This window comes from Procambarus clarkii, chromosome 57 (genome assembly GCF_040958095.1).
Source record: "Procambarus clarkii isolate CNS0578487 chromosome 57, FALCON_Pclarkii_2.0, whole genome shotgun sequence".
Lineage (NCBI taxonomy): Eukaryota > Metazoa > Arthropoda > Malacostraca > Decapoda > Cambaridae > Procambarus > Procambarus clarkii.
In genome coordinates this window covers 14,379,720-14,404,014 of record NC_091206.1, presented here as the reverse complement: position 1 = coordinate 14,404,014, position 24,295 = coordinate 14,379,720, and the positions used below count along the sequence as shown (strand labels likewise).

The 24,295-nt window shown below is 43.7% G+C and overlaps 2 protein-coding genes across 3 annotated transcripts; both read right to left on the bottom strand.

The window, feature by feature from the left end:
• Positions 1-310: 310 nt before the first annotated feature.
• LOC123745039 (tyrosine-protein kinase Btk) lies at positions 311-14,380 on the bottom strand. The gene is made up of 17 exons (XM_045725307.2): positions 13,636-14,380; positions 13,056-13,278; positions 11,382-11,691; positions 10,573-10,768; positions 10,280-10,423; positions 9,636-9,694; positions 8,998-9,039; positions 8,184-8,255; positions 7,442-7,512; positions 6,483-6,548; positions 4,795-4,926; positions 3,628-3,812; positions 3,060-3,225; positions 2,371-2,539; positions 2,000-2,118; positions 999-1,251; positions 311-825 (listed from the first exon to the last, which is right to left on the bottom strand). Exons 3-17 carry the CDS (start codon positions 11,529-11,531, stop codon positions 721-723), a joined length of 1,929 nt encoding a protein of 642 aa, XP_045581263.2. The 5' UTR covers positions 11,532-11,691; positions 13,056-13,278; positions 13,636-14,380; the 3' UTR covers positions 311-720.
• Positions 14,381-18,163: 3,783 nt separating this feature from the next.
• On the bottom strand, positions 18,164-23,537 carry LOC123745040 (uncharacterized). Of its 2 annotated transcripts, none has more exons than XM_045725308.2 (6): positions 23,450-23,537; positions 20,195-21,727; positions 20,030-20,088; positions 19,770-19,878; positions 19,436-19,569; positions 18,164-18,387 (listed from the first exon to the last, which is right to left on the bottom strand). In XM_045725308.2, the coding sequence occupies exons 2-6, from the start codon at positions 21,702-21,704 to the stop codon at positions 18,211-18,213; spliced, it is 1,989 nt and encodes a 662-aa protein (XP_045581264.2). In that variant the 5' UTR covers positions 21,705-21,727; positions 23,450-23,537; the 3' UTR covers positions 18,164-18,210. The 2 variants fall into 2 exon arrangements, with proteins under 2 accessions (XP_045581264.2, XP_045581265.2); XM_045725309.2 differs by having other exon boundaries at positions 19,848-19,878.
• Between the last annotated feature and the right edge of the window lie 758 nt (positions 23,538-24,295).

Below are 24,295 nucleotides of genomic sequence, written 5' to 3'. Positions count from 1 at the left end.
GAGGGGAGGAAGGAATGGTGCCCAACCACTTGGACGGTCGGGGATTGAAAGCCGACCTACATAAAGCAATACTGTCCAGCCCAAGTGATTGGGCAGACCACTTAGGCTGGACGATACAAGCCAAATATATATATATATATATATATATATATATATATATATATATATATATATATATATATATATATATATATATATATATACATACATACATACATACATACATACATACATACATACATACATACATACATACATACATACATACATACATACACAAAGTCTCGTTGTTCCCGAAAAAAATTAATTATTATTATAATTATTTATTGTTACCTATGTGACTCTCCGCCACATAATAAAGTGTTTACATCAATGATAAACAGCAAGTTCATCCGCAAGTTACGTTAGAGGACCTTGTGGCGCGGCCTCAGTTTTGCAAACTTTTTGTCGCCGATCGAGTTTGTCCGGGAGAACGGGTTTCAAGTCTCTCCTGCCTGAGGTACACAACCGGCGGCTGGCGGGTGAAAATCAATGGCATTAGGTCAGCACTTTCCCTGATAACCTTCCTAGTCCCGCCTTCCGTCTGGAGTATAACACTGTGATGGTTGTATGGAGATAGTCAGTCTCAGGGGTTGTACTTCCTTATCTCTGTGTCACTCCATATCTCAGTGCCAAACTCTCCATCAGTGAGGGATATCAATGGAGTGAAGGATATTGGCACTAGTTTAAGGAAGTGTCCTGGTCTTGAAGGGTGTGCAGACAGTCGAGGACCTGTCCACAGGATGGTCGCTGTTCGGCCTCTCCCTCCCAACACTTAATCATAATCTGCCAACACAATAATTATTTCCTTACAGTTTAATACATAGAAAATATTGGATTTCGAGATAAATGTAATGTGGAATATTATATTCTTCACTTGTATGTATTGTACTATACATGCACTCATGTATACATACAGACCGCTGAAGGAAACAGATCTGCAAGAGTTTAAGACTTACTTGATAGACAGCGTCCGGGCAGAACCTTGGCTGGTCCAAGCGGTTACCCTGGGAGACATAATCAACAATCTGTTGGTTGTTCCTCCTGCCGTAGGGGATCTTGCCGCAGGAGAATACCTCCCACAGGAGCACGCCGAAGGCCCAGACGTCTGACTTAGAAGAGAACTTTGAGAACCACAGGACCTCTGGCGCCGTCCACTTGATGGCGAAGCAGGACCCACCGAAGCCAACGTAGAGGTCGCTCTCCACTTGTCTGAAGGAGGGAGAGGCTTCGAGGTGTGACGCAGTAACGACATATGATAAGAGGAAACTGCAGAAGGTCTATTGACTGATTGATTGATTGATAAAGATTAAGCCACCCAAAAGATGGCACGGGCATGAATAGCCCGTAAGTCTATTGGCTGTTGCGAAGCAGTTCTTATTGGCCCTTGCGAGCCTGTTCCAATTGACCCATGTAAGACAACTTATAAATATACCAAAGCAAATTCACTAATACATAAGTCTAACCATCGCTTGAAACAATACAGCGATCAAACGGCTATTAAGTAAGGCCAAACATTTGTGTACTAGAAGATGGTAGCGGCTCGCGAAATTGACATATTGTACCATTTTCTGTTTGGGGTTCTCTGATAGGTTAGGATTAGGGTACTGAATACAACAGTTTCTTGACGTTGTGGAGCTTTAGGAGGACGGGCTGGTGCAGACCGGATCTTGCTTACAGTAAATACGATACTTATAATTGGGTCTCACCTACAGAGGCAGTATTAGGGTTGGGTCTTCACTTACAGAGGCAGTACTGGGGTTGGGTCTCACCTACAGAGGCAATATTGGGGTTGGGTCATCACCTACAGAGGCAGTATTAGAGCCGGATCTCACCTACAGAGGCAGTATTAAAGCCGGATCTCACCTATAGAGGCAGTATTAAGGCCGGATCTCACCTACAGAGGCAGTATTAAGGCCGGATCTCTCCTACAGAGGCAGTAATGGGGTTGGGTCCTCACCTACAAAGCCGGAAGTTACCCAACTTCACCAGGTAATCGGGTCCTACGAAGCAGTTTCTGGCAGAGACATTGCGATGAATGAGATGACGAGAATTCATATACGCTAATGCAGAACACACCTGTAATGAAGGGGCACTCATTATACCATAATACACCTCTAATGAGGGCTCTCATTATATCTCAAGCACACAGCTGTAACGAGGGGCAATTGTTTATATTACGAACACAATTGTAACAAGCAACATTATAGCATTAACATGACGTCCTTTATCCTGGTATACAGTTATCTGTTCTGACATCCGTTAACGAAGAACAGTACTAGTAGCTACCTGGTCGTAGAGTCTCAAGTGAAGGATAGGATTGATAGTCACCTGTTCACTCATGCTCAAGAGAACGCTGGTTTTGTTAAGGAAAACGCTCTCGTTGTTGCGAAGGAAGAAGAGTAGGGAGCCCATGGGCAGGTGCTCGGTGACGATGTAGGAGGAGTTGTCTTGGCAGCACACGCCCAACAGTTGCACCAGGTTAGGGTGCTGGAGCTCCCTGGGGGAACACACGAGGCATCAGGTTTAGGAACTACTCAAGGGGTTTATTTTTACCACCAGTGGTCACTGTTTTGGGGGCTTTTGATTAGCAATAGTGTTCGCTCAAGATGCGATGGATGTGAGCCTTAAGAGGAGGGACGTGCTTAAACTAGAGAAGGACATGTTTATTGTGGGCAAGGACCTGTCCAAGGTTGGCGTGGACCTGTCCAAGGTTGGCGTGGACCTGTCCAAGGTTGGCGTGGACCTGTCCAAGGCTGGCATGGACGTGTCCAAGGCTGGCGTGGACCTGTCCAAGGCTGGCATGGACGTGTCCAAGGTTGGCGTGGACCTGTCCAGGGCTGGCATGGACCTGTCCAAGGTTGGCGTGGACCTGTCCAAGGCTGGCATGGACGTGTCCAAGGTTGGCGTGGACTTGTCCAAGGTTGGTGAGAGGAATTTTAAGTGGGCGTGGACGTGTTTCAAGTGGGTATGGGCGTGTAATGGCAAGCATGATACTCTTACAGTTCAGCATTACTCACGCCATAATCTGGGCTTCCTCCATGAAACTCTCCAGAGTGACGTCTGGTTTCATCACCTTGACGACGACTTCGATGTCCCTCAGGCGACCTCTTCGCACGACCCTGCTCTCCCCCGAAGACAGAAAATCGAGCAGCCGCAACTCATTTGGGTCAATCTTCAGATGCTCTGCAATCCCGCAGATATTTCTTTCCGTAAGTTGCTCGTATCTCTTGGTCTTAATAACATCTGATACTACATTATGTTATATTTCAAGATTTTGTTGTGATAATATGTTGCTCTTTTGACAAAACCAGAGAGAGTAGAAAGTATTTTAGTCCTAAATGTGAGGCTTAGAAATTTTATAGTTATAATGCAACAATTATGTAATTTTAAGACGTGTTGGGTCAAATATTTCCTCATCCAAGACCTCATATTCACCGGTCTTGGGCGAGAGGTCCCTGATGATGGGGTCAGATACTCACCAATGACTGTGGTCTTGGGCTCGAGGTCCCTAGTGATGGGGTCAGATACTCACCAATGACTGTGGTCTTGGGCTCGAGGTCCCTGGTGATGGGGTCAGATACTCACCAATGACTGTGGTCTTGGGCTCGAGGTCCCTGGTGATGGGCTTGAGCCTGGTGGAGAGGCCACCGGGGTTGTGCCGGTGTTGGTCTACCATTTCGGGCACGCTGCGTCCTCTCACCGACTGGGACACGTAGTAGAACCCGTCCTCGTCACGGCGGATGTGGTAGTGCCTCACTGGAGGGTCCACTCTGGTGAGACAGGGACGTTTTTTTTTTTTTTTTTTTTTTTTTTTTGAGATATATACAAGAGTTGTTACATTCTTGTACAGCCACTAGTACGCGTAGCGTTTCGGGCAAGTCCTTAATCCTATGGTCCCTGGAATACGATCCCCTGCCGCGAAGAATCGTTTTTTCATCCAAGTACACATTTTACTGTTGCGTTAAACAGAGGCTACACTTAAGGATTTGCGCCCAGTAAATCCTCCCCGGCCAGGATACGAACCCATGACATAGCGCTCGCGGAACGCCAGGCGAGTGTCTTACCACTACACCACGGAGACTGTTTTAAGATGAAACTAGACAGTTTACTGCAGGACGGGTACCAGGCTCCTGGCGAGGCTGTTAAAGTTGAAGAACTCTAGAAACTAGCCACAGGTAAACGTGTCAATGTGCCGCTTCACATGCTTCACTACATGACAGACATGTCGTTAAACTAAACTAAATATCAGTGTCCTAGTACGATAATACTAATGTTATATTGGCCAAGGAAACTCACACCACTTTTCATTAGTAAGGGCAATGTCTCAATGGGTTAACATAAGCCTGTCGTCTTAAAAAGAACGTCGCTTTTGACCGTTTGTCCGTATGGCCGAATATGGACGTAATTTGAAAATGAAAAAAAAAATGAATATAAATTTGGGATTTTTTTTTCAACAACAGTAAGTTAAGGGTCCTCTGATAGGTTAGGTGGGCAGGAAATTCTCATAAAGTTTCAAAACGGTATGAAAAACGTTAATGGAAAGAATCCTTTTCTAAGCTTGCCGAGTAAACCGGACGACTCAAACAGAAAACGGAACAGTACGTCACTTTTGTGAGTAGATTTCATTTCAAATTACGTCCAAATTTGGCCATAGCGCGCATACGAGCCAAAAGTGACGTTATTTTTAAGAGGACGGGTTGATATGTTAGCGAGAGCGTACGCAGATTGTGATGGTGCATGAGTACGACTCACGTTGTGGTGAAGACGGAGAGAGTGTAGAAGCCGGGTCTGGTGGCCGAGTCCCGCACCACGAAGCCTCCCTCGCATGCCGCCTTCGTCAGGAGCTGCTCCACCTCCTCTCTCCCTACGGGCCCCAGGTACCACCTGTCGACCCACGAACACACATTCGCGTCACTTCAAAACATTCAGAAAGCTTCGCGGCGTGTGAAGTACAGGCACTGAACTATTTGTGTTGGTAAGGTGCAAGGCTCACTTCTTGCTGGGTCGGAACGGGAATAATGGAACAATAATAATGGTCTGGGAATAATGGAACGTCGATCTTGCTGGGTCGGCGTTCCATTTCCCAGCGGTGCATATGGGTGGGCAAATTTCCCTCACTCTGTCCTCACATCCTAGGTTTTTAGCCTGTCCATATTTTCCTTCCAAGTACTATATAATCATACTCTTTTCTCCCCTGATAATTACCTTTCCCTCTAATGTAAGTCTGAATTCTTATTATACTGGTTGCTGGTATATCAGGTTCTTCAAAAGCATCAGGTCCAACAAAAAGCATCAGGTCCAACAAAAGCATCAGGTCCAACAAAAGCATCAGGTCCAACAAAAGCATCAGGTCCAACAAAAGCATCAGGTCCAACAAAAGCATCAGGTCCAACAAAAGCATCAGGTCCAACAAAAGCATCAGGTCCAACAAAAGCATCAGGTCCAACAAAAGCATCAGGTCCAACAAAAGCATCAGGTCCAACAAAAGCATCAGGTCCAACAAAAGCATCAGGTCCAACAAAAGCATCAGGTCCAACAATATAAATGACTAACAAGAAATACCGAAGGAATGCCGAACACCAACGGGCACTGGAACCTATATTCTAAGAAATGTCTGGACAAAAGACCTTAAATAACAGATGTTAGTTTTTATGAATTATTTGCCAAATATTAGGAAGGGAAACAATGGGAAGGAAAGGTAAGGAAATTAGTGATTCATCTAAAGGGTGGAAACTTTATCAACAAACGTGGCTTCACGAAAGATAAGCGACGCGTAATGAACCCCGCTGGAGTTTTTATGACAACGATAAAACAGGGAAGATAAGTAGAGGCAGATTGTACCTTCCTAGACTGCCAGAAAGCATTTGATACGGTTCCAAACAAGTTATGAAACACAGATGATATAAAATTAATGAAGAATTTTAACACACAGGTACTGTAAAAAAAAAAGACACAAGGATATAGCTAAGCTTCAGTAATGGTGGAAGAAATGGCTGCTAGACTGCAACCCAGATAAATGCAAAGTAATGAGAACTGGGATGGGAAAGAAGAAGAAGACATTTACCAATATGAATTAAAAAGGAGATGACTCTCCGAAACAGAATCACCTGGAAGTTCATGTAACCCCGAACACATTGAACGAGTTACTCACACTCGAGGATATTTGTCACGCTCGATAAGCGTGTCACACTAGACAAGTGTGCCACACTGAAGAATGTTTAGTATACAAAAAATACAAGGGAGGGAGAGGGAGTTATCAGGGGGGGAAAGCGCCAAGCCATTACGACTATATAACACTTGGAAGGGGTCAGGATAAGGATTTGAAATGGGACGGGGTGGAAAGGAATGGTGCCCAACTACTTGGACGGCCAGGGGATTGAACGCCGCCCTGCATGAAGCGAGACCGTCGCTCTACCGTCCAGCCCATGTGCCGAACTTACTCGTACTCCTTGAGGAAGCTGTGGTCTCGCACCTTGACGAAGTTACTCGGGGCCACGCCGTGAGCTCTGCCAACAGAAAGCACCGTCGTTGTCACTCCTCGTGTCAGTACAAAAACAAAGTTACAAAGGTTCAGCTCAAAACTTGTCGTTCACAATGGTATAATTGATGAGCCGCGGGGATTAGCATGATGGGGGAGTGGCTTAGTTGTGGTGAATTGTTGGGTGGGGTGTCAGAGGTGAGGGACAGGTGTCACGGGGTGAGGGAGGGGTGCCAGGGGTGAGGGAGGGGTGCCAGGGGTGAGGGAGGGGTGCCAGGGGTGAGGGAGGGGTGCCAGGGGTGAGGGAGGGGTGCCAGGGGTGAGGGAGGAGTGCCAGGGGTGAAGGAGGGGGGTGCCAGGGGTAAGGGAGGGGTGCCAGGGGTGAGAGAGGGGTGCCAGGGGTGAGGGAGGGGTGCCAGGAGTGAGGGAGGGGTGCCAGGGGTGAGGAAGGGGTGCCAGGGGTGATGGGGGGTGCCAGGGGTGAGGGAGGGGGTGCCAGGGGTGAAGGAGGGGGTGCCAGGGGTGAGGGAGGGGTGCCAGGAGTGAGGGAGGGGTGCCAGGGGTGAGGAAGGGGTGCCAGGGGTGATGGGGGGTGCCAGGGGTGATGGGGGGTGCCAGGGGTGAGGGAGGGGGTGCCAGGGGTGAAGGAGGGGGTGCCAGGGGTGAGGGAGGGGTGCCAGGGGTGAGGAAGGGGTGCCAGGGGTGATGGGGGGTGCCAGGGGTGATGGGGGGTGCCAGGGGTGATGGGGGTGCCAGGGGTGAGGGAGGGGGTGCCAGGGGTGAAGGAGGGGGTGCCAGGGGTGAGGGAGGGGTGCCAGGGGTGAGGGAGGGGTGCCAGGGGTGATGGAGAGTGCCAGGGGTGATGGAGAGTGCCAGGGTTGCCAGGGGTGCCAGGGATCAAGGAAGGTGCCTCATACTCACCCAGTGTTGATGTTTTTGAAGTGCCACCAGTTCTCGTCCAAAGTTTTGTCCAAGACCAACAGTTCGTCGTGCTGGGGAGAGACAGAGACAGTCACTCTCTTGTGCTAAGGTACTCTATGGTACCTCACACACGTGCTACGGTACTCTATGGTACCTCACACACGTGCTACGGTACTCTATGGTACCTCACACACGTGCTACGGTACTCTATGGTACCCTCACACACGTGCTACGGTACTCTATGGTACCCTCACACACGTGCTACGGTACTCTATGGTACCTCACACACGTGCTACGGTACTCTATGGTACCTCACACACGTGCTACGGTACTCTATGGTACCCTCACACACGTGCTACGGTACTCTATGGTACCCTCACACACGTGCTACGGTACTCTATGGTACCTCACACACGTGCTACGGTACTCTATGGTACCTCACACACGTGCTACGGTACTCTATGGTACCCTCACACACGTGCTACGGTACTCAATGGTACCCTCACACTCGTGCTATGGTATTCTATGGTACCCTCACACACGTGCTATGGTATTCTATGGTACCCTCACACACGTGCTATGGTATTCTATGGTACCTCATACTCTTGTGTTACGGTACTTCACAGTACCTTCACACTCTCGTGCTACAGTACTCCACTGTTCTCTTACACCTGCTGACCAGACTAACACACACACACACACACACACACACACACACACACACACACACACACCTACCCACCTTGTTTAGCGTCAGGTCCCCCGGCCTGTTGGCCTCGTAGTGGTACAAGGCTTCTACGATCAATGGAGCTTCCTGTGACGACGACAACAACATTTTTACATGTCATAATTACTACAATTGAAAGTTATTTTTCACACTTTTGTAATGACACCCTTGTAGTGCCCACCTTGTAGTGCCCACCTTGTAGTGCCCACCTCTCACCCTCTCACAAAAAATAATAATATTACAAAGCACGGAAAGAAATGGTTAAAAACCTTACGGAAAATACATCCGTGATTTTATTAAAGACCATGAAAATCAAAGAGGGATCGATAGAGATGCCCATATCTCTTATAGTGTGGCACTGGCGCCGACCCCGACTGGCCTATGACACTCCCATACCTCCCATGCTTCATGTTGGAAAGTTGAGTGAGGCTAACCCTAAGCGTTTGACCACCTTTGGACAGATGCTATTTTGAAGATATAGATTAGCTAAATATACACAATCTTATGCCTAATGAAGTATATATATATTTAGTATACTTTGGTTAGATCTTAGGTTAAATTATTACTGTTTCTCAGGAACTCTACACCAGCAACAAGACAAAACTGAGTCAATTGTGCCTGAGTCAATTGTGTGAACATACACTCTGTAATGAGTGTGTGTACTAGTGTGACTTGACGACACATTCCTTGATATGCGTGAGGGAAAGTCTGAGATTCAAGTGACTTGTAGAAGAGAACAGTAGTGGAAGAAACATGGCAATGTAACTCAGCTACAAGAAATATCTGTAACACAACTACAACACACACACATCATTCCAATATTTCTTACCTTATTATCAGGTTGCGCAGCCCCGTCAGTACTCTCAGCATCCTGTAACACAAGATTACAGGAGGTCAATATCTTGAGGTCAAAGGCCCGCTTGAGACCTGACAAAGGCTTACTTCAATAACCATTTGAGTAACATATCAATATGACTGTAATATACTAACGTATAATTTAATATCTAAAAATTATGTCTGAATTATCTATGAATATGGAACAATCTTCAGGTTATCTATATCTATGAATATGGAACTATCTTGAGGTTATTTTGAGATGATTTCGGGGCTTTAGTGTCCCCGCGGCCCGGTCCTCGACCAGGCCTCCACCCCCAGGAAGCAGCCCGTGACAGCTGACTAACACCCAGGTACCTATTTTACTGCTAGGTAACAGGGGCTGTAATATGCACGGGGATCTATAACTCATTTTCCCCCCTCCGCAGGGGCCTTGGGTGTTGTTTAGGTAATACAGTAGTTGCATGCAATGGTTTTAGAGATAGCAAGGAGGTTGAGGAATCGTTGTCGAAGGCACATGTCAGTGATGGGAGCCCCCGACAGGCCAGACCTGACCACGGAAACATCTTGGTGCCAAAAGCCTAGCAATGTGACGCGGTTTTTGTCAGATATGTGAGTGAAGGCGACTCTCACCTCTACGGGTGCTTCGTCCACCTGAGGGGTCGGTGAGGAGCTGGAGAGCGTGGGGCTGCCTGTCAGAAGAGACGGACTCTCAATTATTGGGGGGGGACAGGGACACGTAGACAGGCACACGTATACAAACACGCACAGTCATGACAAATGTACAAAAACTCGTTGAAATAGTTCTGATGGGAATTACTGAACACAGAAGATTCCTGCAGGCAACTGATACAGGTGGGCATTAAGTAGGTATTTCAATATTTCAATGATCACATCTCCATACACATCTGCGTCATTGCTTTTGCTGGTGAAACAAATCATATACGACCAAATACTCCCGAGCACCACTAGTGAGAAGGAGGAAGGGAGTGAGAGAGGGAGGAACGATGGAATGGGAGTGAGATAGGTACGAAGGGAACATAAAATGAGGAGATAACGGGAGGTGTGGTAGGAATGAAGATCGAACCATGAGAGAAACGGTGAGATTTTGTTTGAGAGGCACAATAGTGGAATTGTGGTAGGGAGGATGGGAAGGCAAGAGTGAGGAAGGGACGAAAAGAGAGTGTAGGAGGGAGGTGGGGAAGAAGACCCGGGGGGGGAGGGGGAGGGGGGGAGGGGGAAAGGGGGGGAGGGGGGGAGAAGCAGCGGCAGCTTACCTATCAAGAGTCGCTGTGACTCCGGGGTCCAGGTGATGTCCGAGCACGGGGTGACCGTCTTGCCGGCCGAGCAGCATCTCCACCTTCTCCTGTCGAAGGTCTGGGGGTGGAAGGTCTGACTCAGCACCTGGTTTCCAGCCACCACTGCTGGACACACACAGACACACACACACGTTAGTCTCTATAAAAAACAGTTAGCTGACAGCAGTTAAGTACTGGTGTGAGATGAGCGCAAGATATAATACCAACCGGTTCATGATATACACTCAACCGCTAACAAAACCAAAACTCACATGAGCGTATTTTCTGAAGCCACTGGGAGCGCTCCCGCTCCGTGCCAGCGGCGATGTAGAGGACACAACGCTCGTACGGGGAGACCTGGTGGCACACCTGGAAGACACACTTGCGCCCGAACTCGGTGGTGTCCACCACCTCCACCCACACCACCTGGTACAGCTCCAGCCGTCGGCGCTCTTTTTTCGGCCCGCTCTTCGCATTGGGGGGAAAGAAGTAATTCTAAGATACACAAGCCTTCGGTTGCAGGTATTAGGTTACCTGAAAACTATGCAACAACTATTGGCAGATTATTCCATACAATTTACGTTTAAAATGTCCTTTATGTACTGTACAATTTTTGACATGCGTAAGCATGAGTGACCCGTATGATCTCAAAAATACTTCGTCTCGTCTTCGACTCACTTCTTGCACCATATTTGTGGTACCTCTCTGGAGAGATACGAAAGATGTATTACAGTTTCTGACACGTGAGCAGGACTACAGACCACTGATGTGTCTTCAGCGGCCTCGGCAAGTATCCTGTTCTACAGGTTAATTATTGTCCGGTAGAAAGCATGTTACCCCCATTAACATATGAAACAGTCTGCATTCTGAAACCCTCGAAGCAAATCCTACGTTGAACATTAAAATATTTCAGATATTCCCAGCAAAAGATAGCGGTCGTCGTCTCTGAAGCCGCAGGGTACATTCCCCAACAAGAGTACTTATTATGGTGATAATCACATCAATATTGTTAAATGTGAACAAAGATTCTACATGTATCACTTGTTGAATGTCAGACCTACACACACAAAAGTGAGCTCACCACTAAGTCTCCACTGTAATAAATAAGATTTCTGCGGTTGAGGATGAACCATCGTCTCTTCCAAGCAGTCGACACTAAGAAACCCAATTTTTGCGGTCGCTTCATCATGAAGGACCTCAGCAACTCGTCCTCCACCTGCGCCCTCGCCATCACGCTCCGGAGGATGGAGTCATGTGGTCCTCCAGAGGAGCTCCTCCTTGGAAAATAGAGCGAGCTGCTCGCGCCATGGAATGAAAATCATTACTGGATGTATAGATGCTGGAGAGCCGAGAGATGGTCCTACTCACCACCCGTGGGTGCAGAGATAATCCTGTGAATAACAGGTAATGAAAATTACAATAATTATAGTTACTTGTAATAATATAAAGCTTAGCTTGCATGAGGTACATGGCAGTAAGACTCCGATCTTGCCCTGTTCCCGCCTCCAGCAGCACTCTAGTTGAACATGAACAAATCCAAGAATTAGAGATAAACTAATAATAATACTACTAATAAATTCAAATAAAAAATTAAATTTATTTATGAAGAAAAATACACACTGGTTGTATTACATTGTATTCATAAATTGTGTAGCATTAATGTTTTGTTTGTAAGACTACTAATTTATTTATTATTTATTTATACAAGAAAGATACAATTGGTTGTGAAAGTACATATTTTTCAGGCGACGTAACCGGGCAAATCTTAAAACTAATAATTTTTAATAATAATCTTAAAACTGACAATCGACTTGAGAATGGTCCAGGACGGACCGAAACGTCGTCGTCCCTTCACTTTCTAGTGTGTGGTCTGGTCAAACGGAGTTTTAGTATTCACAAGCTCCATGGACCGGCCTGTTTGCTAATATGGCTCGTTTTTGTTAGAAGAGCGTGGAATACCAATATTAATATCTCTAACCTTATCACAACATTGATGATAAGAAAATAAATTGATCTAAACAGATCTAAATTAACAATAAAACACCTTTATTAAATATCCTTTCTTCTCTGTATCCGGTTTCGTTTGATTAGAATTTTTTGTTAGGTTTCCTCGAGGAAAATTTAGTCTATAATAATGTAGTTATGAGATGAACAATAGTTACAAAAAGTCAGTAGAACAGTTGAAGAGAGTTAGCCCTTAAATTAAATGACAGAAAATTTAGATTACAATTTTCTATAGAGTGTTTGATTGAGGAAAGGTAAACTATGTTAGATCATGATATAATTTTTTGAGGCTATTCTAGTTTACATTATCGACAGGAAGCCTCTTAGTCTTACCTACATCTTCCTTTACCAAGGTTAAAGCTCGTCGCGGTTACTGAGCTAGTTACTAGCGAAACTCAGTAGTGCATAACTTTGCTAACGCGAGATTTGTCATTATAAAAATATAAAATGCATGTTCACACAATTTAGCTTGCTCAGTATTTGACAGGTAGAAATGAGATCAGTCCTGTCGGCTCTTGCATACCGAGTTGCTGGTCCTGAAGCACCTCAGTTCTTCCTGCTTTGAGCTGTGCTGAAATATTGTTAGATATTTAATAAGTAAATAAATATTTAATAAATAATAATAATTGCTTAATAAATAAGTAAAGAAATTGAATGCATTAATTGGTTAAAGGTAAAAAAAAAAAGAGTATATATTCACAAATATCGTTTTATATTTAGGTTTAGCAACTGAATAAATGAACTTTTGTACCTTGTTTATTAATATTGAACTGCAAATTAAGTTTTCTCGCGTCAGATATTAGCCCACGTCCTATTTTGGTCTTATGTTAGGCAGTAAGACTCAAGGTGGATAGGCTAGATCTGGTCCCATCCCCGATTCACCGGTTACATCAGCGAAACGAGAGAACTATAGTCTCAAATTCCTATATCGTCCATTGGTTCAGAACTTGTCTAAAGACTATAGAAGCACCAGGCTAGAGTAAGAGGACAAAAGAGGGTTAGTGACCGGGGAATCCAATGTCTGGAGCACTCCCAAAACACACCCAAAAATGTATGCTATCTAAACTTAACATAAATTTTTGCAGTTTATATTATATATCATTGCTTATACGTATCATTGATTATAAATACATTTCATCAGAGAAAATATATTTATATGGTGCACATCATGTTATTTTATATATATATATATATATATATATATATATATATATATATATATATATATATATATATATATATATATATATATATATATATATATATATATATAACGCGTCACCACATACACTACACAGACAGTGACGAAGCTGGTAGTTACAGATACTAGCCTGTGGTTTTAGGTGAAAGAATCTGTTGCTGGACTATATTCTTGGCTGGTGGTATCTATTCTGGGCCGTGTTCTTGCAGGTGGTATCTTTTCTAGCCTGTGTTCTTGCGGGTGGTATCTTTTCTGGCCTGTGTTCTTGCTGGTGGTATCTGCTGCTGCCAGTTTATCATGGACCTTGAAACTAGACACCTGACACCCCTTCCGTTATCAATACAAAAAGAGTTTATTACGACATCCTTCCTGCCGCGAGTTTTACACACGAGACTGGCTAGGTTACAGGTTAAAGCTATATCGCAATCCTCAAAAATAGTATATAGTTCAGTTGTTGAAATTATGTGTAATAGCAAGAAGCTCACTCCGCATGGGTTGAAGAATCTCCCGAGTAAGTAACTCTCATGGCATTGAAATATGAAGATAATTTTACATTCTCTAAATATGATACAGAATTTACGAAACTATAAAAATCGTGAGACCGGAACTTCGATATCCGGTGCTATGTAAAGGTTATACCACATAAGAGGTCTGTATTATCTTCCACTGTACGAGCGGGAGCCATTAAAGGCAAACACACTAATGGCTCGCCAAAGGAGACAAAAAGTGTCAGTGGTAAGAAGAACTGGGTGCCAATACGCGAGTGCCAAGATACCACTTCAAGGGGGACTGTTTCACTGCACTAGATGCGACGTAAGAATCCACGGCATCCCAGGAACCGCGTCAGGAGACTGTTCTTCTGCACAAGGTACCGCGCTAGTAACTAGCCTACTGTTATCGAGGTACGTTCCAGGCCTGATAGAGGCTTCCTCTCGCGTGCAGGAAGTGGCCACAACTCTAATCTTTGTCCAGTGCTCCTCAAAATAATGACACTCATGTGATGAATGATGAACAATGATTTTAACCTGGTTTTTATATGATCTCAGTTGGTTCTAATAGTTTTCGTGAGTCATACTATGCGACCGTGTCTATATATGACTTAAAGCGTTTCGTAACACCCAAACATTTCTCTCTCATATGTCATCTTGAGATGATTTCATGCTTGCATTATGTATCTTAAGCCTCACCTTGTGACGCAAACCTAAATGGATATAAGAAGTATAATATATAACTTTCCAGACTAAATCAATCACATAACGATTGAAGACGTGCAACCGGTCACTAGGCTATGCTTGTTAAAGCGGCGGCTCCCCCCGCGCAAGACACATTCATCAATTTCAGCAAACTGTATTAAAAAATAGGTTTCTACTCGTATGTAAGTTAATATTATTATATATTAAAGTTCTAGATATAGCTAGGCGTAGGTTAGGTTAGGTATTTAGGTTCTGTTGGCGACTATTTGTATTTCAACCCATTCTCAGGCAAAGCTCGTTAAAGCGGCGACCGTCCTCCCCCGACACATTCATCAATTTAACATACTGTGTATTAAAAATTGGTTTGTTCTCATATATAAGGTAATATTATACATTATATTTCGATGTATTTAGGTGTATAGTCAGGTTAGATATTTAGGTTCTATTGGAGATTATTTGCGTTTGAAGCACGTGGATGAAACATTTACCGTCGAGACTCAGAAAGGTCATCGGCGAAGCATTCTTCGAGAAATATTCGACCATCAGTTGTGTGTCATGTGTAAACCTTTTTCGTTCATAAACAGGGGCTTTGACGGCTGGATTAACTAGTATTTGGCCTTTGTTGATGATGACGGGTTGAAGACATTACACAACCACCTCTCAGTAATGAGAGGTGGCCCTCAAGGGTTCGAACCTTGGTGCAAAAATAAAAAAAAAAAGTTGAAACTCTGCATTACATCCATTGCCATCATTAACACTATTAGAGGATCGTGATACCTGAATACATCTCTGTTGAACCGTAAAATCCTGCTTGAAAAAAAATCAGGACGAATGAGGGACCTTTGATAAGCCGCCAGCTTCCTGTCCTCATCGAGGCCAGTAGTGTGTTAGTGGCCCTCGTGTAATTTCAGGTAAAGTCTAATACACTGCTTGGCTTGTGGGGATACAAGCAGCCATTTAATTAACCTTTAAGTATGCTGGGATCACAGAGTATCGAAGTGTGTAAGTTTGGAATGCCCTTTCGCGAGATAAGACCACACTTCATCAAGCATTTATGCAATCTACGAAACCTCTACATCTTTCTTTAATCATTGGTTTTGTTTTACATTTATTAAACAGTTTAAATATTCGAGGGTTCACGACCCAAGGTTATTATTGCTATAAACAACCTCGTAGTGGTTTGCAGCCGATGCCATTTAATAAATGTAATCAAAGCCGTTACGAATGAAGAAAGATATACAGGCTTCGTAAGTGGTCGTGTAAGTGCTTGATGAATCCTGGTACAGAGGGCACTTCTAACTTTTTAGTAATGGAAACTTAAGTAAACTTAATATTCCTGATAATTCTATTATTGTTTCTTTAAGTACGAAGACAACAAAAGCCGAAAAAACAGGGGATGTAAACATTAGAGCCTGTAGCAGTCCACATTAATTGCATTAGCGGTAGTGGCGCGTTCGTCATTAAGCCGGCGAGGACCGATTCCCTCAGTGACAGCCACGATTAAGGTCACTTTAGTAAGAATTTACAAAATCCCTCCACCGGGTTACATTCAGCGAACACTTCTCTTCTGTTTTGGGTTCACACTGACTGCGTCATGTAGCAGTATCACAAGCATTTTGCAATACCCCTATTATATGCTGTTCGTTTAACACTCATTCCTATGATGCACGATCCTATGAAGTGTCTAAAATTGCTTGAACAATCACAGTATCAGATCAGTCCGTTCACACCCGAAAGGCCGGGTTTTACTCCCATGAAGGACGTTCGGGCAAGTTTTATTTTACCAAAACTGCCTCTTCTCACCTAATAGTAAATAGGCATCAGGGAACAGGGCAACTATTGTGGGTTGCATCCTGGGTCAAGTCAGTTATTAGCTCAAGCATAGGATTGATATGCTTAAGATGCTTTCTATTCCCAACAATCAAACTATTCAAATTCCGCGCGCACTGCAGGTGGGCGGAGTCTACAGCAGTCTTCCCCCCCCCCCCCAGCTGGTGCCTCACATCCATACAGCTTTATACGTAATTCTCACCCGTGTCACCGCTCGTGCTTCACTCGTCGTGATTATAGCGTTTTATAGAATCTTTTATATACGCCGTTATATATAGTGGACGGAATACTTGTTGGCAGACTTAGTAACGCTACAACAAATCTCCATATCTGCAGCGCCTTCGTCAGTGTCAACATATCCAGCCACGCAAGTCTGCGGACGGCAGTATGAAGCTACACCAATAGGCAAGTACCATTTAAACAAAAATATAGTAAATACAACATAACGTCAGTAGATAAAATCACCGAGAATGTGAAAAAAAACAGGCTTCGATTTTGGCAAAATTTTGAAAAATCAGGCTTTGAAAGCCGACTGCTTTAACAAGCCGTCAGCTTCCTGTCCTCATCGAGGCACAAACCTCTGACGAATTGCGGGTGGGGAAGGCTGTTTAGCAGTTCTCAAGAGGCGCCAAGACTGGGAAGCATTTAGTAACGTGTCAAAGATCAGATTAAGATTTTCGTAGGTCCGAGGCACCAAGATGTATTTTCATTTGAATTTATCTCTAGAGGGCTAGTTTATTGGGTATGTATTTTGCAAGAATTTACGTTACCACAAGCTTATCTACCATTTTCGCCACAAATTACGGCAAAACATGGCTCAATTGAATTGAAAATAATCATGTAACCCTTTTGTTGACAAGCAGCCTGTGTAGAGACGATAGTTTGACTTTCTAAATGTTTCCAGGTCAATTGTTCCTGTATACTATAGAATCTTTGGCAAGTCCGATACCATGAAAGACCTCGCCTTGCGTCCTCCTCTTACTGGCTCGTACAAGATTCAGCTACTGGGAACAAAAGTTCCAAGTAGCACGGGCTATGGTGAGCCCGTAGTGGAATTACCTGGCACAGGAGCGGGGCTGTAACTTTTCATACTGGCATCGGTAGTGTTTAGCGCCTTTTGATTATCCAGCGACACGGGATGGGGGAAATGGAGAAAAAGGTAACTGCCATAACAATTAGGAAGCTAATTTATGAATAAAACCTACTTCACCCAGTTCAGTCATTTCTCTAATAAAGTCCTTTCCATCCAGAGGTCGTCCCCAAAGACGTATTCATAAGTTTTAACATTCTGTTCATTCAGAACGTTAAGTTTTTTAACTATAAATCATCATCTTTTCATCTTGTGCATATCTAGGCATTTGTTAGGCGTTTAGGTTCTGTTGGCGATTATTTGTATGAAGCATTTGCAGCTTTGTGGTTCGGTTAATAGTCAAAGATGCACTTTATCCGGATGTGCTCCGACTTTTTTGTAAAGCGAGCCTAGCCCAAGTACGGGATGCCAAAGGGCCAACAAAAAGGATGAAGATAAATAGGAAAGAACATTAAATCATGTACATTGGAGGCAGTATTACGGGATCATGAGTACAGCTGCCTCTCGTTAAAGTCCGTTTTAGGTAGATACAGAAACACTGCCAGTTAACTAGTGTAACTTTAATTATAAATTCTTACATTTGTACTAAAATTTAAACGACCGACTTCGAGGGAGCATACGGGCCGTAGTAGCAAACACATCTATCTTCTTCGATTTCCAAGTAGTTTCGCCTAGTCAAGCAGGCATAGCAGCAGAGCGGTTCTCCAGATTGGTATTTTACATATGTTTTACAGTCCGCGCACATTGGTCCCGTTAAGCACTTCATCATCTGGAAAAGAAAATTATCAAGTGTTAAAATAAACATGGTTCGTTTAAGTGCTAGAGCAAAATTTATACAAGCTTTATTTTTTTAATTAACCTACTTCATATCAACAGGGCCGTCTTTGACACTTTCTCCATATATATATACCTTAAGCGTATATCCCCCCCCCCCCACCAGGAGTTGGTCAGCAACTTTGGAAGGTCTTCCTCCGGGCAATCTACAGCTCAAACCAAACCCACCAACAATAAGAACCTTTGTTACAAATTATGTCTAAATTTGGTAGTTTGCCAGCATGGACAATAGACGTAATTTGAAAAATCTATGAAATGTCGTTTTGGGAAAAAACTAGTTAATGGTTCTTTGCTAGGTTAGGAGGGGAGGAAGACCAAAGTTTTCATAAAGTCATGGAAACCGCAAATTAAAACTTAACCGAGTAATCCAGGGGCTCAAAACAGAAAACTAGAGTAAGCCAAACTTTCCCGAGGCGATTTCACTTCAAATGACGACCATTTATGGTCATTGCTTATCGCTCGTGTGCGCACTACAAAATTTTGAAAGGACGGGTTGGACAAGATCAGCCCAGCCGATCATTCCTGGGAAAAGGGTTGTGAATGGGATTTTTAACTATTAAGGAGAGAGTCAACCTCTGCTACCCGGAACCTAGCTAAGTAGGGGTTCTGCAAGAGGGATAAATAGGCCATTTCGCATGTAAAGACTTTTCGTAATTTGTATTGGCCAAGTACCATCAAGAAAGCACAGGCGTCTTGCTTCAGTTATCAAAGATATCCGCAAGTATTTATCCAATGCTAGATTCTGAACTATTTAAAGGGTATGCTCTGGGGAGGGGAAGGGAAGGGAAGTTCTCCCATTGAGGGGCCTGCTGAAGGACAAGTTAATAGTCCTTTGACTATTGCAGCTTAACAGTCTGAGAGGTTAACAACTGGCAAGACAATATAGACTTTCCTCTACGTCACTTTGATAATACTTAATGTTAAAGTGAAAGTATTACCGATTAATATCTTAAATCAAGTGAAGCCATTTAGTTAATACTCGCCTCTATAATCGTTGCATTGACGAGCGTTCCATTGTCTGTGGGCTGGTGATGGGTCACTGATAGTCCGAGGCCGGTGCGAGCCTCTTCCCATGAGGAGGCTGCCACAACGGAGGAGCCTAGCTTCCTTAGGTCTCCTGGAAGAACCACACTAGTCACTTAGAGACTGACTTTACTAAAGTTCCATTGGGAATCATTTTATTCTTCCCTGCCTATGATTAGAGGCTGGAATTATGGGTACATGCAAGCAAGTTTAGCAAAGTAATATGACCACTATATGGGCAAACAATACAATTGCCTATTTAACCCTGAGAAACCCATCAATGAGGCATCTTACCAATGTAGTCCTCCCAGAATTTTACGTCTTCGATCTCTAGTAAAGTTGTATCCATGGTCATTCGTGTTGCATACTTACCAGTGGGCTGTACTGTAGGCGGTGGTGATCCCTGTACAAAATGGGTGGAATTTTGGTTCAAGAGTTAAACAAGTGGCAACAGGAATTTAAAACAAGATCTTGCGAAGTTAGAATTCAAAGGCTTGCCCTATTTAGGCATCATCTCCCCCCCCCCCCCCCCTAAGCGTATTAGTTGATCTTACCTGGTACACAGGAACTATTGGTCGATTCCTTTCATCATGTAAGGGACAATCTGGGTCAGCTGTGGATAAATGTGTAGGCTTTAATACCAAAATCCTAAATGGAGCCACGATTATTTTTTAAATATTTTGCAAAATCTTGCCAACTAAACTTAACAGACTTCTTACCTTCAAGAGGGCAGCCTAGGCTCAAATAATCGAATTTATTAATTTCATCTAGATTCTCTTCAGGCGTTACTACAACAGCATTATCAGCTTCATCAACAGCAACCTTGTAGCCGAAGAAAGCTCTCAGTACGCTCCAGAAGCCTCCTCTAGCCTGATAATCAGGAAAGATACTTGGGAGAGAGCCAAGAGTCCTAATACCTCGAGATTTCTTCCACCCCAGATTTTTAATTATACGAAGAAAGTCTTCAGGGAGTCCAAAGTGTCCCTGTCCTTTCGACTGAAGTAAGCGTTTCAGCGTAGGTATGTCCAAAGTGAAGTTAGAGGCCTGAGCGCCACCGATCTTCTGATACGCCTCTATTAACAGTCCCATATGTTTTTCAATGTCAAGCCATGCATGGTGAGTTAGGGAATTTACCACAACAGTGAATATTACGAATGTTTTTTCCACTTCGTATTTTCCAAGTATCTTAAACAAATCGTTAGTAGAGTACTTTGCCAAGTTAGTACCTCTGGGTTCCCTCCTCTGTCTAAGGAGCTTCTTTATAAAGTCTGCTGGCAGATGAGCAGTGGGATTACGATGTAGCTCTGGTACAATTAGGGCTAGTGGTACGCTATCAACACTGGCAGTCATTTTGAGTTCTATTTGGTAGTAATCTAGTGCGCCTTTAACAGCACCCAGAGTAGTAATGGCCAAGTCTTTCAGGCTGTGCATTTTAACCCCAGTTTTAAGCGTGTCTCCTAGTAAACCAGGATTACTGTGAACGCGCCAGAAAATTATGAATATTTTATCCATCGCGTTAACAATATCCGTTTTCGAACCCACGAGTTTCCCACTAGAATATCTTTTGATAAGTTGTCTTTTCAACTCTCCAAATGCAGAGATCACTTCTTCCTTAACCCAGTCAATATACCCTACAAGATTCTCATCTGTAATTTTTACGATCCCAAACAGCTCGCGTAAGCGCGTTGTGCCTAGAAGTTGGTCGAGATTCTCAGCGTAGTGATCCATAATGAAGCCGAAGTGTTCAGGAGCAGGAGGAGAAGAGAATATTTTGTCCAATAGGTGGACACTTTTGTCGATGGTAAACGTAATGTTAGGACTGTCGAACTTTTCTTTAGTAGTGTCAGCAAACTGGAACTCTTTCAGGGACTTTGGTATGAAGGGCGATTTTGGAGCAATCGATTCGACCCCTTTATCAACATCTTGTTGCACATCTTTAAATATACGATATTCCCTCCTAATCCACGCAGGGGCCTCTCCACTATCCAACTCTTTAGTATAAGAGGGAACTATGGAAATTACCCAGTACAACCATTGCCTTAGTACAAAGCCAGTCATTAACACAGTTACCATAATACCATTGTCTTCTTGGGTCAAGTACGGTAGTTTCGCAGGATCGTCGACTTCCTGGCGAGACTCTTCATGGAGGGCTCCAGTGTGTCCTTGGAGGGTCAGCGTCAGCCACCCACACACTAGGGTTGATACCAACCACAGCCGTAACCCCGCCATCACACGCAGCCAAGAACACGAAACTGAAAAAAAAAATGTTATCCTCTTATGGCACGTTAAATTTATCCCTTTGACAAATCTTTACTAAAGTTAAGTTACCTAGAGTAAAATCCTATTAACATGAAGGTTAATATGCAGCACTAGCTTTTTCATGCTTCAAGTTCATGAAAGCTTTGCCAACTTTGTTACCTATAGAGGGAAGGAAAGTAGAGAAAAAAAGTGTAGGCTAGTATTTTTATAGGGTTAAATCCTAATGTTGGATACCACAAGGTCATTCAGACAGGTGCTACGCAGATATGTTTTAAGATCATTAACGTTTAAAAGGAAAGTTGGAAAAGGGAGGGAGTTAAAGTGTGCAGGCAACCTCTACAGTGCCCAAGAAACTTTTTGCCGTTGTGTAAAATAGTGCACTTTGAGTTCCCCCCCCTCCTACAAAAGAGATGCTAGACCAAGGAGATTAGCAAAGGCTCATTTTCACTGGAGGCTGTCCACAAGGGAATTGCAGCGAGTCTCTGCGTGGAGCTCTAAGCAGAGACCGACGGCCAGCCCGTCCTCCAAAGACCCAAAGTGATTTCATACACCCGCCACACCCCCCCCCCTCTCCTGTTTATGAATGTAACTGGTTTACACTAACTATTATGTTCGAGCAGTTCCGGAATAAGTGCTTTAATGACGACTTGTTCGAACTACACCGCTGTAAACGTTTTACTCGCGTACTAAAAGTAACCGCCAATAGAACCTAAACTAGTGTATGCCCATGTACCAAATATACTAGTGTATTTATGAGAAAATTTTTCTAATAGTGCGCTAATTTTATGAATGTCTGGGGTCGAGTGATGTATGTAATAGCATAGCCGAGGACGGGTTGCCGACGGGACAAGTAGGCGGAAGTATAACGTACCAGAGAAATTAGCTGTAGTAAAGCCCCATTTGAAAGATTTAAGCAAAGGATTAATCGGGCAGGAGCAATTAAGGCTTTGGAGAAAATCTAGCAAAGTAGATAAATTTAAAGGTTACTGGGATTGGTTTAAAGTTTAGTAGCTACTAAATTTACGTTTTCGCCCAAAATGCAAGTTGGATGAAGTAAAAGTAAATTTCTCTAAGCATTTTATAAAAGTTTGTGTTAATTTGTTCAAAATAGCTAGTTTCTGCAAGTTCTTCACCTGATGTTTTGGAATTTTGACAGCGTTGCATTTGAGTAGGCACGTGTTTATACGTACCACACAGAAGCCACATGCGAGGGAAAAAAAAAATTGAAAAAGCAGTGCCGTCTGTTGCATGTAATACCAACACACGCAGTACTAAATGTGTTAAGATTCCATTTAAAGTGTTTCCGAATGCTTCGACATTTTTTCCCATATAGATGTATTTACTTTCATTTAATTTTTAATATTTCATTGGAATTTAGACTTGCCCATACTGTTCATTTCAAGTTATTTTTTTTTTTGTTATCAGACTAAATAGTGGGGAGGGGGGGGGGAAACTGGAGAGCGTTGCCGTGACTGGGACGCTCATTTGTCTGGTCACAGCAATGCGTGGCCGGGTACAGCTAGAAGTTTATATATATAAAACATTAAACAACGAATATCATTAATCTCCCATAAATAAATTTTGATCCCAAACTATGTACGTAAACTGTACCTTCATGAACATCCCGACCCAAAACACGTGATAAACAAGGGAGGGAACACCAATGTCTGATACAGCCTCGTGTACAAACAATAGGACACAGCTAGAGCACTCACCAGTCGACCCGTCAATGGTATGAACCCCACCACTCTCACCCTGGTGCTGGGCACGACTGACTCCACCTCCTGCCCCACTCCCTCTCTTCACCTCGCCCCCCTCTCTACTCCTCCCCCCCTTTCTGCTCCTCCCCCTCTCTACTCCTCCCCCCTCTCTACTCCTCCCCCCTCTCTACTCCTCCCTCCCTCCACACTTCTTCCCAAACTATTGCATACCAATTTGTCTCTAATAAACTAATTTTATTTCTAACTGAATGACAAAAAACAGCGTTATTAATATGTCACATACAAATTGGGGCTCATGCGATCTGAAATATATAATGCCTGCCCATCATATATATATATATAAATATTTTTGTGTTTAAATAACATCAGGCACATCTGTCAAAGGTTGTATATAAGCCTTCGTGTTTTCAATGTATTCTTGGGATTATTGTCAAGATGTTGCAATTCCAACGCGTGGTAATTATGTATTAATTTTACTCGTGGTTGACTTACTAGTGCCTACGACAACTTCCAGCGCCACCACTGAGGTCTTTATAAGGGAAGTTAATGAAGTGAGCAACGTCCCATCTTCCACTCAACACGTTACTCATATATTCACTATTCTTTTAAAGTGGTGGAGATCAAATTTACCTGAGTTATACCTTAACAGCAAGTGGTACTGTACATCAGCACATGGTAGAAGAGTTACCACTGTTAAAATGGTTTCTCTCTCACTCTCTCTTCCTGCCCAACTACTTGGGCTGGACGGTAGAGTGACGGTATCGCTTCATAAAGGTCGGCGTTCAATCCCGGACCGTCCAAGTGGTTGGGCACCATTCCTTTCCCCCGTCCCATCCCAAA